This window comes from Felis catus, chromosome B1, assembly GCF_018350175.1.
Source record: "Felis catus isolate Fca126 chromosome B1, F.catus_Fca126_mat1.0, whole genome shotgun sequence".
In the NCBI taxonomy this organism is placed as follows: domain Eukaryota; kingdom Metazoa; phylum Chordata; class Mammalia; order Carnivora; family Felidae; genus Felis; species Felis catus.
Window position 1 is genome coordinate 169059271 of NC_058371.1, and position 14181 is coordinate 169073451.

General features: G+C 39.4%; 2 protein-coding genes across 3 annotated transcripts in view; one reads left to right on the plus strand and one right to left on the minus strand.

Annotated features, from left to right (window-relative positions):
* GRXCR1 (glutaredoxin and cysteine rich domain containing 1) overlaps positions 1-14181 on the minus strand; it is a 311667-nt gene that overhangs the window by 11570 nt on the left and 285916 nt on the right. The window lies entirely within an intron of this gene.
* LOC101100301 (putative tripartite motif-containing protein 61) lies at positions 682-1316 on the plus strand. The gene is given in 4 exon segments (XM_019829569.2): positions 682-877; positions 879-1077; positions 1079-1131; positions 1133-1316. Coding segments are annotated over 4 exon segments (513 nt in total). The 5' UTR covers positions 682-800.

Below are 14181 nucleotides of genomic sequence, written 5' to 3' on the forward strand. Positions count from 1 at the left end.
ATAGTGTTTCTTCTAACTACCTGATTTTCCTTCCCTTTCCAGCCTCTTCTTACATTCTCCTGCTCGATTTTCCTTTCCTCCATAAGGAAGGAAATTATTTCTGATCAAAGGCAGAGACCATGTGTGCCTTGTTCACAACATCTCCCTGGCACGGAATAACAGTTGTTGGCACAGAATAGGTGTTGAATCAGTTTTTGATTGATCAACAAAACGGGGAGAAAATAGCACCACACAATAAATACTTCTTGGGTTCCTATTTGTGCTGGACAGGATGGAAAACAAAAACTCACTTAAGATATTTAAAACGTCCTGGTTCATAAGGAGGTCACTATAGACTTTTATGTAAACATGCAACAAAGTAAACCACAATGCAGAATGGGAAATAGGTGTTGGAACCAGGCTCTGGGGCCACAGCAGTCTCTGGCCAGAGAGGGGCTCAGCCATTTGCTCCAGGAAAGATTCCGAGTCTTGGACCTAAAGCTACTTTCTTGAACAGGAAAGTCATTAAGCCTGACTTTACATCATTGAGTGGAAAAAACAGCAGCCCAGCTAATCTGTTCTAGGGTGTAATCGACTCCAGCCTGTGGAGTATTCTTGGCAACAGACTCTAGAGCTAAGGGGCAAAGGGATAAACAGGTTTATACAAGCTATCATCAACATGCCAATCCGGTGAAAATGAAAGCTGGTCAGTTTCCAAGGTCTGTGGGAGGATACCCATCGCTCACTGGGTCCTGAGTGCTAGCGGGCCAGGCTTTACTACAGAACAGATTACCTCATCCACCACCTTTGTTCATGGCTCAATGGAGTGTGTGACGTCCCTGGCAGGCTTCCAAATAGGGGCTAGCTGTCCCATCTGTCTGGACTACTTGAAAGACCCAGTGTGGGCATAACTTCTGTCTCTCTTGAGTCAGTCTGTCCTGGAAGGATCTAAATGAGACTTTACCCTGTCCATTTTGCCATTATTGTTCTCCAGGAAGGAAATTCATAAGCAATCCCCAGCTGGGCCATTTGATGGAAATCGCTAAGCTACTATAAAGAAGAAGAAGCCAGAGGAAGAAGAAGGAAGAGAAGCTCATATCTGAAAAAGCATAATTAAGTGTCGGCCTTCTTCTGTCAGAAGGACCGGAAAGTTTTGTCCACAGTGTAGTTTCTCCACTGATCACTGGAATCACTGCATTTGACCCAGAGAGAAGGCTGTTCCCCATCACAGGAAAAGATTGGAGAATTGCACTGAACCATGGAAGGAGAGAGTGGAACAAGTAGAAAAGGGGATAACTGTGCAAACCAGAAAATCATTGGAACTGAAGAAGAAATAGAGTCTGAGTTCGAGCAACTTATGTGGTTTCTCAAAAATGAGCAAGAGACTGTTCTTTGGCAATGACAAGATGAGGAAATGGATATTTTAATGAAACGAAATGAAAACCTAACATTTTAAAAGCATCTTTCCACATTAAAACATCTATTAAAGGAGATACAGGGAAGATATGCGAGGTGAAAACTGGAATTACTGACAGATGTTAAAACTATCTACCATAGATATAAAACCTTAAAGTCCCCTGAACCTTTTTCATGGCAATTGAAGGAATATGGCAAGAAGGAGGTGGAGGTGGAGAAGGAGGTGGAGGAGGAGGAGGAGGAGGAGGAGGAGAAGGAGAAGGAGAAGGAGAAGGAGAAGAAGAAGAAGAAGAAGAAGAAGAAGAAGAAGAAGGGGAAGAGGAGGAGGAGGAAGAAGAAGAAAAATAAGAAGGGGGCAGGGGGGGGGGGAGGAAGAAAAGAAGTGTCAAATGGGTGATGCAGAAAAGGGCAACCAGGAAATCATAACATGGGGAAACGGATCTGCTTATTGACGGCAGAGAAGGCTTTCTGAGCTTGGCAGAATTTGATCTGGACCTTGAAGCTTAGGGGAGGTTTCTAAGATGAGGTAGGCAATTTTTGTAGTGATGTATAGGAGCCTTTAGTTCTGGGTTTTATTTTACTTCAGTTTATCTCATAAAATTCATGTCACCTTAATCACCATCAGAAATGTCAACTTGATATATTAAAAAGCACTAGGAATTAACACACAGGGCTACAGAGGATATACGTAACTGTACAAGGCAGGTTATATTCTTTAGTTTGTGGGTGGTTTGGCCAGGAGGACAGAAGAGACATACCTAAAGCAAGACCCAAAGTGATGGAAGCACCAAACAAAACATTAAACTCTAAAATGTAGGAATAACTGGTAATATTTTACTTTTGCTGCATTCTATTTCTTTTAAGAGTCAACCACGCTAAAATGGGAAAAGCCCCTGGGGACTCTGGTCCACCAACTAAAGCAGCAAGGGAATAGATCATTTTTCTACAATGAAAGAAAATGCACCACATGACCCCAAGCAAAACAAATGCACCAGAGAAGCTATCAGGCATCTGCTTTCCAGCTCTTTTCTTCTCTCAGCTGTCAGCGTTCCTTAGCCAGTTGTTTAGAATCCGATGCAGAGACCAGGAAAGGCCTTTCTCATTACCCATCAATACATGAAATTTGCCCTGCCTCAGCCAAATAATTCCAGCACCATCAACACGACAAGAGTAGATTCTACGTTTCAATAGAAACACGGGCTTTGCTCACATTAAGCAACGTACCCAAACTCTGTTCAAGACACACCTGGTGCACAGGTCTGGTGCACAGGTGGCATACCAAGTGCCGAAGGTGGAGAAAATTCTCTGGAACAGAGACCTGAGAGCTGAGTACTTGCTCCCTCTCTCAACTGCTGCTACTCAATATAGCATGCACCCACAACTCCACCTGGCCCGCCCCCAAATCATTTCCTTGGAAGGAGCCCTCTGTTCTTTTGCCAAGTACTGAACAGAAACAATAGTCAAAATCCCCTGCTTCCCCACTGGGTTCCAAGTCCCCAACCTCCACCTGACCTGTCCTTGCTGAACTGAAGTGCAAGATTTTACAGGGCAGGACAAGGAAATCTCTGCCCTCTCTGCTCCTAAGCAGCAGCAGCAGCAGCTGAGGCAGGATAGGGATCTCAGCCTTGCTGGCAAGTGTCAGGGAAAATGAGGTTCCTCCCATCCTGAGGCTTGGATAGCGCTCAACCTGCCCTGCGCTGCTCTGCATTTACCCAGTCCAAAGCTCTCATTCCCTGCAGCTTTCCACCACAGACATTCTAATTATTACTTGGTCTATAAAGACACTTGTGTGCCCAAAGAAGAGAGCGTATTTTTTTTAATTATTTTTTTAATGTTTATTTACTTTTGAGTCAGAGAAAGTGTGAAGCGGCAGAGAGGCAGAGAGAGAAGGAGACAGAATCTGAAGCAGGCTCCAGGCTACCAGCTGTCAGCACAGAACCCGTTGTGGGGCTCGAACCTACGAACAGCGAACAGCGAGATCATGACCTGAGCGAAAATCAGACACTTACCTGACTGAGCCACCCAAGCACTCTGAGAGCGTATTTTTTTTTTAAGTATTAACATTCTTAGGGGGTAATCTTTTCCCGCTTGGTATTTGGTTAAGAGTATCACATATGAGTTTGTTAACTTCTACAATGTAAGTCTATTATTCAGTTCCATGCAAGTAGAAATTAATCTTTCTATCATTGGCATAGTTTGCCAAGACTTCAGGATACCTATGGAAATATTTCTAATGCATTTTTCAATTGATTCAGAATCTTTTTTTCTGAAAATTAATTTAATCCTGAAATTAATGATACTAGTAATATGCTAGGTGCTTTACAGACATTGGCTTTTTTAATCATCAGTGCAAGATAAGCATTATTATCTCTCTTTTTTTTTTTAAAGAAGAAACTGAAGTTTGAAGAGAATAAGGAACATGCCCAGCACCTTTTAGTTAGTCAATACAAAGCCTGTTCAGATCTTGAACTCGGGTCATATTGTCTCAAAACATACATTCTTTCCATTGTTCCATGCATGCTGCCTGCTCACTGATATAATTTATTAGTGAAAAAATGGTACAGATAGCTCCCAGTCTGAGTAACATGACAGTCTGTGTTGGGATTCACTGTTGGCATGGGTCCCAAAAAAGCCAAGTGAATGAAAGCCTTCACTGCAATGACTCCAAACAGGATGAATGTGTCAGAGAAGCTAAGGAACATCTCTATTCTTTTTTTACTTCAGTCTCAGGTATTTTCGGTTATTTCAAATACATTGCATATTCTAGAAAAGGACTTAGTTCATTATAAACTCCAATATATGAAATTAGCTCTATTCTCAAATTCTTTCCCCCTTAAAATTCTGAGCAGTGAGCTGTGACATGTGAACAAGTCACTTTACTTTATATGTAACAAGCTTCCCAGAGATCAGTCTACATAATCTTTTGTCACATGAATCACCGAAAAAGAGACCCACACCTTCAGGCAACAAGAACAGGTTAAGAAAAGACATCAGCCCCCTGCTGATTAGGACTGCTGGACACTCACCCACCATTTGTGATCCATGAATGTACAAAAGTGGCCACCATACTCATTTGTACTCATGTCCATTCATTTATTTCCACATTCAACACAATTTTGAGTCTCCATTATGGGTTAGGCATTGTGCTAAGTGTTTGAGATATAAACAATGAGCAAAAAAAAAAAAAGGCTCCCTGTTCCTGAGAGAATGTAAAATCTTTTGGAGTAGACAGATGTTAAACAAAAGGTCATACAAATAAATGTAAACTATAACCGTCATAAATACTACAAAAGAGTTGTTGGTACAAGATGTTGTGAAAGTGTATCTAATAAGGTGCAATTAACTTAATCAACAAGATTAGGGAAAACTCCATAAAGTAATGATTAAGTTGTTATCTTTATGATCGATAGTAGGTAACTGAGCACATAGATAGAATGAAGGAAGGAAATTAATTAGAGCAATAAGGTTACCAAATATCATATGTACATGATCCTTCGTGGTCACCATTCTCTTTCATTCAAAATAAGAAAAACTATGTTCAATGAACCTGCCTATCAGATTCTGCATAGTGTTTTGGACTGGTGCCCTGGAGGAAACATAGGTAAGATACCAGGCCACAGGATCAGTGATCTATTTTACCAGTAAGATGAGGAAAAGTTTAGATTGGTATAAGCCAGCTTGGATTCACCACACTCTTCTAGATCTCTGTGAAGAGTTGTTAGGCCAAGGGTTTCCTTGACCATCATCAAAAAATGATATAAACAAATACAGACATTTAAGTATTTTTTCTCAAGAATTACTTAAAATCACACATACAGGCGTTAGCTGCCTCCAGGCTGATATACCTCCACACTAATACCCAGGCTCTGAGATTCCACATAGGACACAAATGTTTGGAAACTATTGACCTGAAATTTTTGAGAGGTCCAGAAGAACTAAAAATAATGTTCTCATTAACCAAAACCAAACAGAATTTTTTAAATTTATTTTTATTTTTTTAATTTACCTGCAAGTTAGCATATAGTACAACAATGATTTCAGGAGTAGATTCCTTAGTGGCCCTTACCCCCATTTAGCTCACCCCCCCCCCACAACCCCTCCAGTAACGCTCAGTTTGTTCTCCATATTTATGAGTCTCTTCTGTTTTGTCCCCCTCCCTGTTTTTATATTATTTTTGCTTCCCTTCCCTTGTGTTCATCTGTTCTGTGTCTTAAAGTTCTCATATGAGTGAAGTCATATATTTGTCTTTCTCTGACTAATTTCACTTAGCATAACACACTCTAGTTCCATCCACGTTGTTGCAAATGGCAAGATTTCATTCTTTTGATTGCCGAGTAATACTCCATTGTATATTTATACCACATCTTCTTTATCCACTCATCCATTGATGGACATTTGGGCTCTTTCCATGCTTTGGCTATTGTTGATAGTGCTGCTATAAACACTGGGGTGCATGTGCCCCTTCGAAACAGCATGCCTGTATCCCTTGGATAAATACCTAGTAGTACAATTGCTGGGTCGTAGGGTAGTTCTGTTTTTAATTTTTTGAGGAACCTCCATACTGTTTTCCAGAGTGGCTGCACCAGTTTGCATTCCCACCAGCAGTGCAAAAGAGATCCTCTTTCTCCGCATCCTCACCAACATTTGCTCTTGCCTGAGTTATTAATGTTAGCCATTCTGACAGGTGTGAGGTGGTATCTCATTGTGGTTCTGATTTGTATTTCCCTGATGATGAGTGATGTTGAGCATTTTTTCATGTGTTGGTTGGCCATCTGCATGTCTTCTTTGGAGAAGTGCCTATTCATGTCTTTTGCCCATTTCTTCACTGGATTATTTGTTTTTTGGGTGTGGAGTTTGAAAAGTTCTTTATAGATTTTGGATACTAACCCTTTATCTGATATGTCATTTGCAAATATCTTCTCCCATTCCATCGGTTGCCTTTTAGCTTTGCTGATTGTTTCCTTCACTGTGCAAAAGCTTTTTATTTTGATGAGGTCCCAATAGTTCATTTTTGCTTTTGTTTCCTTTGCTTCTGGAGATGTGTTGAGTAAGAAGGTGCTACAGCCAAGATCAAAGAGGTTTTTGCCTGCTTTCTCCTTGAGGATTTTGATGGCTTCCTGTCTTACATTTAGGTCTTTCATCCATTTTGAGTTCATTTTTGTGTATGGTGTAAGAAAGTGGTCCAGGTTTATTTTTCGCTGTCCAGTTTTCCCAGCACCACTTGCTAAAGAGACTGTCTTTATTCAATTGGATATTCTTTCCTGCTTTGTCAAAGATTAGTTGGCCATACGTTTGTGGGTCCATTTCCAGGTTCTCTATTCTGTTCCATTGATCTGAGTGTCTGTTTTTGTGCCAAATCAGAAATTTTAATGTATATATACATATATGCATATTGTGGGTATGCATATATGTTATATATTACTTAATTTTTACTTTTATTTGCATTTATTCATATACCACTCCATCTTACTAAGAAAGTTGCCTGCAATAAAAGATACATATAATGATAAAATAAAATAAAATTTGAATAAAAATTCAGGACAAAAGAAATGTCCTAAATACATTTCAAAATGATAGCTATTATTGAGACTTAAATTTATTCTAAGGCAGCTCCTCAATTCAAACAAAGTTTGTTTTAGTGTAGTACTCTAACAATGCAATGTTTTACATAACACTTTAGATGGTCTTGCTATTATAATAAATAATACCCCTGCTTTTTCATTAACCATAAAAATATAGTCTCTAAATAAACGCCATCACAGAAGTGGCTCTTGACTCAAATAGTACAAGTTTTTTTTATCCCTCCTGCTGGCTTAAATCAGGCTCCTTTTCCCTTTTGCTTAACCACTTCCCTGCGATTTATTTCTCTCTATTTAACTGCACACCCTACATTGCTTGTTGGAGTACCTTCTAGTGACTGGGATGCAACCCAGACTCCTCAGCATGGTTGACACAAACCTCCACTATCTGGCTGCACCAACCCTTCCAGCCCTGTCCTTTAATGCTATGTACTCCTAATACTCTGAATTTCTCTCCTTCTCCTGGACATACCAGGTCCTTCCATGAGATAATATGCCTTTGCACATGCTCTGTACCTTTGCCCCAAATTTATTCTATCCTTCGCAGCCTCTCCCAGAAAACTTCTAGACATCCCTCCAAACCCAAATGAAATGTTACCTTATTGATGAAGTTTCTTTGATTTTCCCAGGCAAATATCAGTATTCCTTCCTCTGTGCTCTGAGACCACTTTGTGCCCCCCTGCACTGTGAGCCCAGTGGTGATTAAAGCAACTGGGACTTCTTTAAGGACCCAGCGCTTTGCATGATGCCCCATAGACACTCAATAAGTATTTGCCATATTAACATCTTCAGCCATTTTGTAGTAAATACATTAGTAAATACTAAATGTAGTAAGTGTAGTAAAAAATGTAGTAAAAAAAAAAAAAGAAAGAAAAGCATTACATTCCAAATGGCTGTTTCCTACAACGACTGCTGATTTAAAAAGGAAAGATAGGGGCACCTGGGTGACTCAGTCAGTTAAGTGTCTGACTTCGGCTCAGATCACGATCTTCACAGTTTGTGAGTTCGAGCCTCACATCGGGCTCTGTGCTGACAGCTCAGAGCCTGGAGCTTGCTTCAGATTCCATGTCTCCCTCTCTCTCTGCCCCTCCCCGCTTGCACTCACTCTCTCTCTGTCTCTTTCTCTTTCTCAAATAAATAAATAAACATTTAAAAAAAAACAAAAAGGAAAAATAAGCAAAGGCATAAATCAAAAGGCACCTTGGTGAAGGTAAATCTGCAAGCTGATGTGATTTGATGATGGACTGCCAAACACCTACAGGAGAGAGGGGTATGGAGACTGTGTGACTGCTTCCCCCTAACCACCACTTCCTTTAGCTGGGCACAGGACAGGAAATGAAGAGCAAACCATTGGAAGCTGCGCTCTCATGATGACCGGTAGGCTGGGCTGTCTGGTGCCAGCTACTAAAGGATTTTTCTGCTGTGTAATCAGGAGAGCAGATGGCAGGGCTGGCATTCAAGGGCCTCAACCAACACCTAGCATGACGCCTGCCAAAGGACGTGCTCAGTAAATGTTTGTTTCTGTGGCTGCCAGACCCACCAGAACGGGAGGTTACGTCAACCCTGGAGACAGGCCACCCGAGCCCTGCTGACAACGGCAGACTTTACTTCAGGAATCGGCTTGGGATCATCTCCAGTACGTGAACCAACTCCACGGAGACCCTGGAGTTCTACACCAAACACTTAGGCCTGGAAGATGTTCAAAGCAGGTGTGGTGATATCCCTCCAGTGTCTTAAAAAAGACACAGTAAAATCTCCTCAGAAAATCTCATTCTAAAGAGCATGGTTTTCCTGTGTCCCTGGCAGGAAGAATTAACTGCAAAATTAAACTAGTTGACTTGTTTTGTGTAATTATATAATACAGACTTTTGGGTGTTGAAAAACGCCTGCCAAAGGCAGTGATTTAGGTTTTCTGTAATTAATGTTGAGCTACTTTTTTCAGTGTAGCTACAAAGAACACTTTTCTCATGGAAGCAATCTTGATCTTTATAATAAAGCCATATCATCAAAGTAGATGATCATGGGGATATATTATTCTCTTTTCTATGGCAGAAAACCATCTCTCTTGTTCTTTTATTTATTTTTTCTGGTTCCTTTAAAATTAATATTGAATCACATAAAAGTGACATCAAGTCCCTAGGGTTTTTTTTTTTTTTAACGTTTATTTATTATTGAGAGACACAGAGACACAGAGCGAAAGCAGGGCAGGGGTAGAGAGAAGGGGAGACACAGAATCTGAAACAGGCTCCAGGCTCTGAGCTGTCAGCACAGAGCCCGACGCGGGGCTCAAACTCAGGAACCAGGAGATCATGACCTGAGCCGAAGTCGGTCGCCCAACCAACTGAGTCACCCAGGCACCCCAAAGTCACTACTAGGTTTAAAAAAAAAAGATAATATTGGGGGATCGAGCTAGAAGCCGGAAAACAGTTTTACTTAATAGATTTAAGACTGTTGTCTACTACGTCACATAATTCCCTGCATAAACTGATTTTTAGAATGCAGTGATTAAGTTCACCAAAGGTTTTTTTTCATTCAGCTATAACTGACATATAACATGTTACTAGTTTAAGGTACATAACATAATGATTCAATATTTGTATATATTGCAAAATGATCCCCACAATAAATCTAGTTAACATCCATCACAGCACATAGTTACAAATTTTTTTCTAGCGATGACAACTTTTAAGATCTACTCTCAGAAGCTCTCAAATACACAATGCAGTATTGTGAGCTGTAGTCACAATGCTGTACAATACGTCACCAGTATTTATTTATTTTATAACTGGAAGTTTGTACCTTTTGACCCCCTTCACCTATTTTGCCTCCCTGTCCCGTGCCCCCACATTTGGCAACCACCAATCTGTTTTTTGTATTTATGAACTCGGGATTTTTTTTCCTTGAGATTCCACATATAAGTAAGATCATACAGTATTTGTCTTTGTTTGTCTGACTTCACTTATTAGCATGAGGCCTTCAAGGTCCATCCATATTGTCAAAAATGACAAGATTTCATTCTTTCTTATGGCTGAATAATATATATATTGTGTATATGTGTGTATACGTGTGGATGTGTGTATATTGTGTATATGTGTGTATATGTGTATATATATATTGTGTATATAGTGCATATATGTATATATATACATATATATGTAGATCATAATTTCTTTATTCATTCATCCATTGATAAACACCAAGGTTGTTTCCATCTCTAGGGAATTGAAAACATTGCTGCAGTGAACACAGGGGTGCATATACCTTTTCGAGTTAGTGCTTTTGTTTTCTTTAGATAAATACCCAGAAGCGAAATTGATGACTCATATGGTAGTTCAATTTTTTTAGGAACCTCCGTGCTGTCTTCCACAGTGGCTGCACCAATTTACTTTCCCACCAACAGTGCACAAGGGTTCCGTTATACCCACATCCTCCATTACATTTGTTATTTCTTGTCTTTGATTATAGCCATTCTAACCAGTGTGAAGTGATACCTCACTGTGGTTTTCATTTGCACTTCCCTGATAATTAGTAATATTGAGCACCTTCTCATGTGTCTGTTGGTTATCTATACGTCTTCTTTGGAAAAAAATGTATTCAGATCATCTGCCCATTTTTTACTTGGATTGTTTGTCTTTTTGCTATTTAGTTGTATGAGTTCTTTATATTTTGGGATATTAATCCTTTATCAGACATGTGATTTGCAAATATTTTATCTCATTTGGTAGTCTGCCTTTTCATTTTGTTAATGATTTCCTTTGCTGTACAGAAAATTTTTGGTTGATATAGTCCCACTTGTATATTTTTACAACCAAAGGTTTTCTTTTTTATTTTTTTAATGTGTATTTATTTATTTTGAGGGAGACAAAAGAGCACAAGTGGGGCAGGGGCAGAGAGAGAGAGAGAGAGAGAGAGAGAGAGAGAGAATCCCAAGCAGGCTCTGGGCTTGAACTCATGAATTGTGAGTTCATTGGAACTCACAAATCGTGGAACTTGAACTCACGAATCATGAGATCATTGCCTGAGCCAAAATCAAAAGTTGGATGCTTAACCAGTGGAGCCACCCAGGCACCCCAGCCAAAGGTTTTCTGAATACAATTCCAGATTAAATCCTAGTGCTCCCATTTACAAATTAATTTAACTTGGACAAATAATGTAAATAAAGACTCAGCTTCCTGGGGAGCCTGTGTGGCTCAGTTGTTCAAGCATCTGACTTCAGCTCAGGTCATGATCTCATGGTTTGTGAGTTTGAGCCCCACGTCAGGCTCTGTGCTGACAGCTCAGAGCCTGGAGCCTGCTTCGGATTCTGTGTCTCCCTCTCTTTCTGCCCCTCCCCAGCTCATGCTCTCTCTCTCTCCCAAAAATAAACATTTAAAAAAATTTTTTTAAAAAGACTCAGTTTCCTTATTTGTAAATTGGGTATAATTATGTTTATAATGTTGTTGTAGAGATTACATGAGATATATAAGTCTACAACACTGTATGGCATATATTAGGAATTCAATAAATAGTAGTTGTTTATTTATTATTGTTGTTGTTGTTGAACTCTGAGAAAATTTGTAATTTAGGATCAATTTTGAGCATACAAACATTTCCTGTCTAGAGTCAATAAATAATTTTTAGAAAAGGAGGTCAATAAGAGTATTATATTCCTTTCAGATGATGCCACCATAAAGTAAAGAGAATGTAATAAAAAGGGAGGTAGAGGATCATACAAAATATTGGGATTAAAATCTCAATTTTGTGATTAAAAAAGAAAGGTGGTATGAAATTTGAGGACTTTCTAGCTACATTGTAGACATGCTAAAATACTATGAGAGATTTAACTAGCTTTCAGCCAAGGTTCTTTGGAAAGTCAGAAACTGAGGACAGTTAGTGAACAATATTACTGAAGACGAGTCAATTATTTTTCTTGGGTGACACAGAATTTAATCACTCAGCAGGAAAAATATATGAGGAAGATTCATGTGGTGAGGGTAGTTGAGAAATACAATTAGTTGATCCAAATGTCAATTATAATTCCATTAATAGGAGGGAGAGCCTACTTAAATAGGCCTAAATCCCAAATGGGATCCAAGGATATTTAGACATGGACAGGCTATGGAAGAATCATCACTGCAGCTTAGATATTCAATAAAAATTACCTTATTTTTAGTATTATGATCTTAGTAAAATTATCACTCCTACCTAGTTGCTACTAGAAAGACTTTTCTATAGTGTACTGAAGTTCATGGTCATGAAATGAAGCAGATGACCTATTTTTATAAGGTACTATAATGTTAAAGAGTCATCAGTTGTCTAATAATTGTTGTTTTTTAAACTCATGAGAATAACTCAATGCATCTTCCAAGATCCCAGCAGGAAACTTGGATGCCCTAAGACTTTAATTGAGGAGCATTTAATGAAAGGATAATCTACAGAAGTGTGGACAACAGTAAATAAACCAATGGGCTTGGTGAATCACCAGGGGGGTGGGCAACAATGACGGTGTAACTACCCGTAGGTCTAACAATCTTGAGGAAGGCATTGTATGCAGTAGCTGTGGCAACTCAGCAACTGCCCAAACTGCACCTCAGTGTGATGGGAGCAGGGAACGTAAATACCTCTGTCCCACCTCACTCAGATCTCCCCCTTAGCCTCCTTGTGACTGAAGTCAGAAGGCGAAAGCATCTGCTTGGAGGAATCTGTAAAGTTTGCCTTTCTGTGGCTCAGAACAGTGAAGGGGAGAGAATGGATCTGGAAGGGAAAACAGAAAAAAGGGAAAACAAGCCCACCAGCCATGAATCACATGATTCCTTTCATTCTATTGGAAACGATCCCAGTTTGAGTCCATTTATTATGTGTCTTCAGAACAAGAGAATAAGAATGACGAGAACCTTTCTGTAATCCTACGGTGAAAGGAAGTGAATCGCATGAGTAACCAGATATGTTGGAAAGGCTGAACCATTGGAGTTAAAATTGTGGGTTCAGCCATATATTAAATCTTATCTCTGCTACTTAATTGGGTGTGCAGCTTGGGCAAGTTACTTACGTCCTCAAAACCTCAGTTTTCTCAGCTACCAAGTAAAGAGAAAAATATCACTATCAGGTACAGTTGTAAGAAATAAGTGAGATAATGTATGTTATGTACTTAGCATAGTGCCAGGTACATATAGACCATTAGTAATGAGAATAATATTTGCTTATTTTTGTTGTTTTCAGAAGATAAGTAATGGACTTTCCATTGAGCCTAATTCCAAAGATCCATTTTGAAGGACTCATTGTCAAGTGTTTCTTTTTTAAATCAACTGCTGTGACCTCCTTACAGTGGGACTATTCTCCTTCTATTAGTAGTGTGGAGAGAATATTAACTACCTCTACTCCATTGTCACTGTCCACTCTTCATTGTCCTTTTCATTCCAAAAATCCTCTGAAATTGATTTAGGCATAGCTTTTGTGAAAGAGTATTTTTCCCAGCCTCCTGTATAGTTAGATGTAGCCGTGTGCCTAAGATCTTCCAGTGAGATGTGAGCAGAAGTAATGCATACAGCTTCCAGGCCAGACTCTTAAAAGCAAACGGATCATCCTACTCTTATTCTTTTTATCTTTTAACCAGGTGGGAAAAAATGTGATGAGTTAAGCCATTTTTAACCATGCAGTAAGGACTTACCCTGCATGGAGACGCAGTAAGACAAAAATGACTCATGGAGCAGAGATCATCTATATCCATAGATCACTACCAGCTCAGACTTACTTGAGAAACAAATAAATATCTACCTTATTTGAACAAATAACCTACGATTCATAAACAGATATAGATATACATACATATGGATGGATGGATGGATGGATGGATGGATGGATGGATGGACCAACAGATTTAGGTAGAGATATAGAGACAAAGACAGAGACAGATAGAGAAGATAGAGATAGGATAAGGATGACATTATAGAAGTGAGTTGGAGGCCAGCACAAACTTCTGGGTACTGTCCAGAATTTAAGAATTTTTTTTTAGCTATAAGATTTAGGAAAAGAAGTGAAACAGGATGGCAATAATAGCCTTGTCCAGAGAGATTTCTTGTAGATATTTTTAGGTTCTTTCTCCATTCCTTTCAGAACTCTCCCTGCCAGAAGTGTCTTCTATTTGGAGAAGGACACCAAGGAACTAATTGTGTAGGCAGGTCAGGAAGGATGACTAAAATTCGGGTCTCTAAATCTGGACTGAGAACAA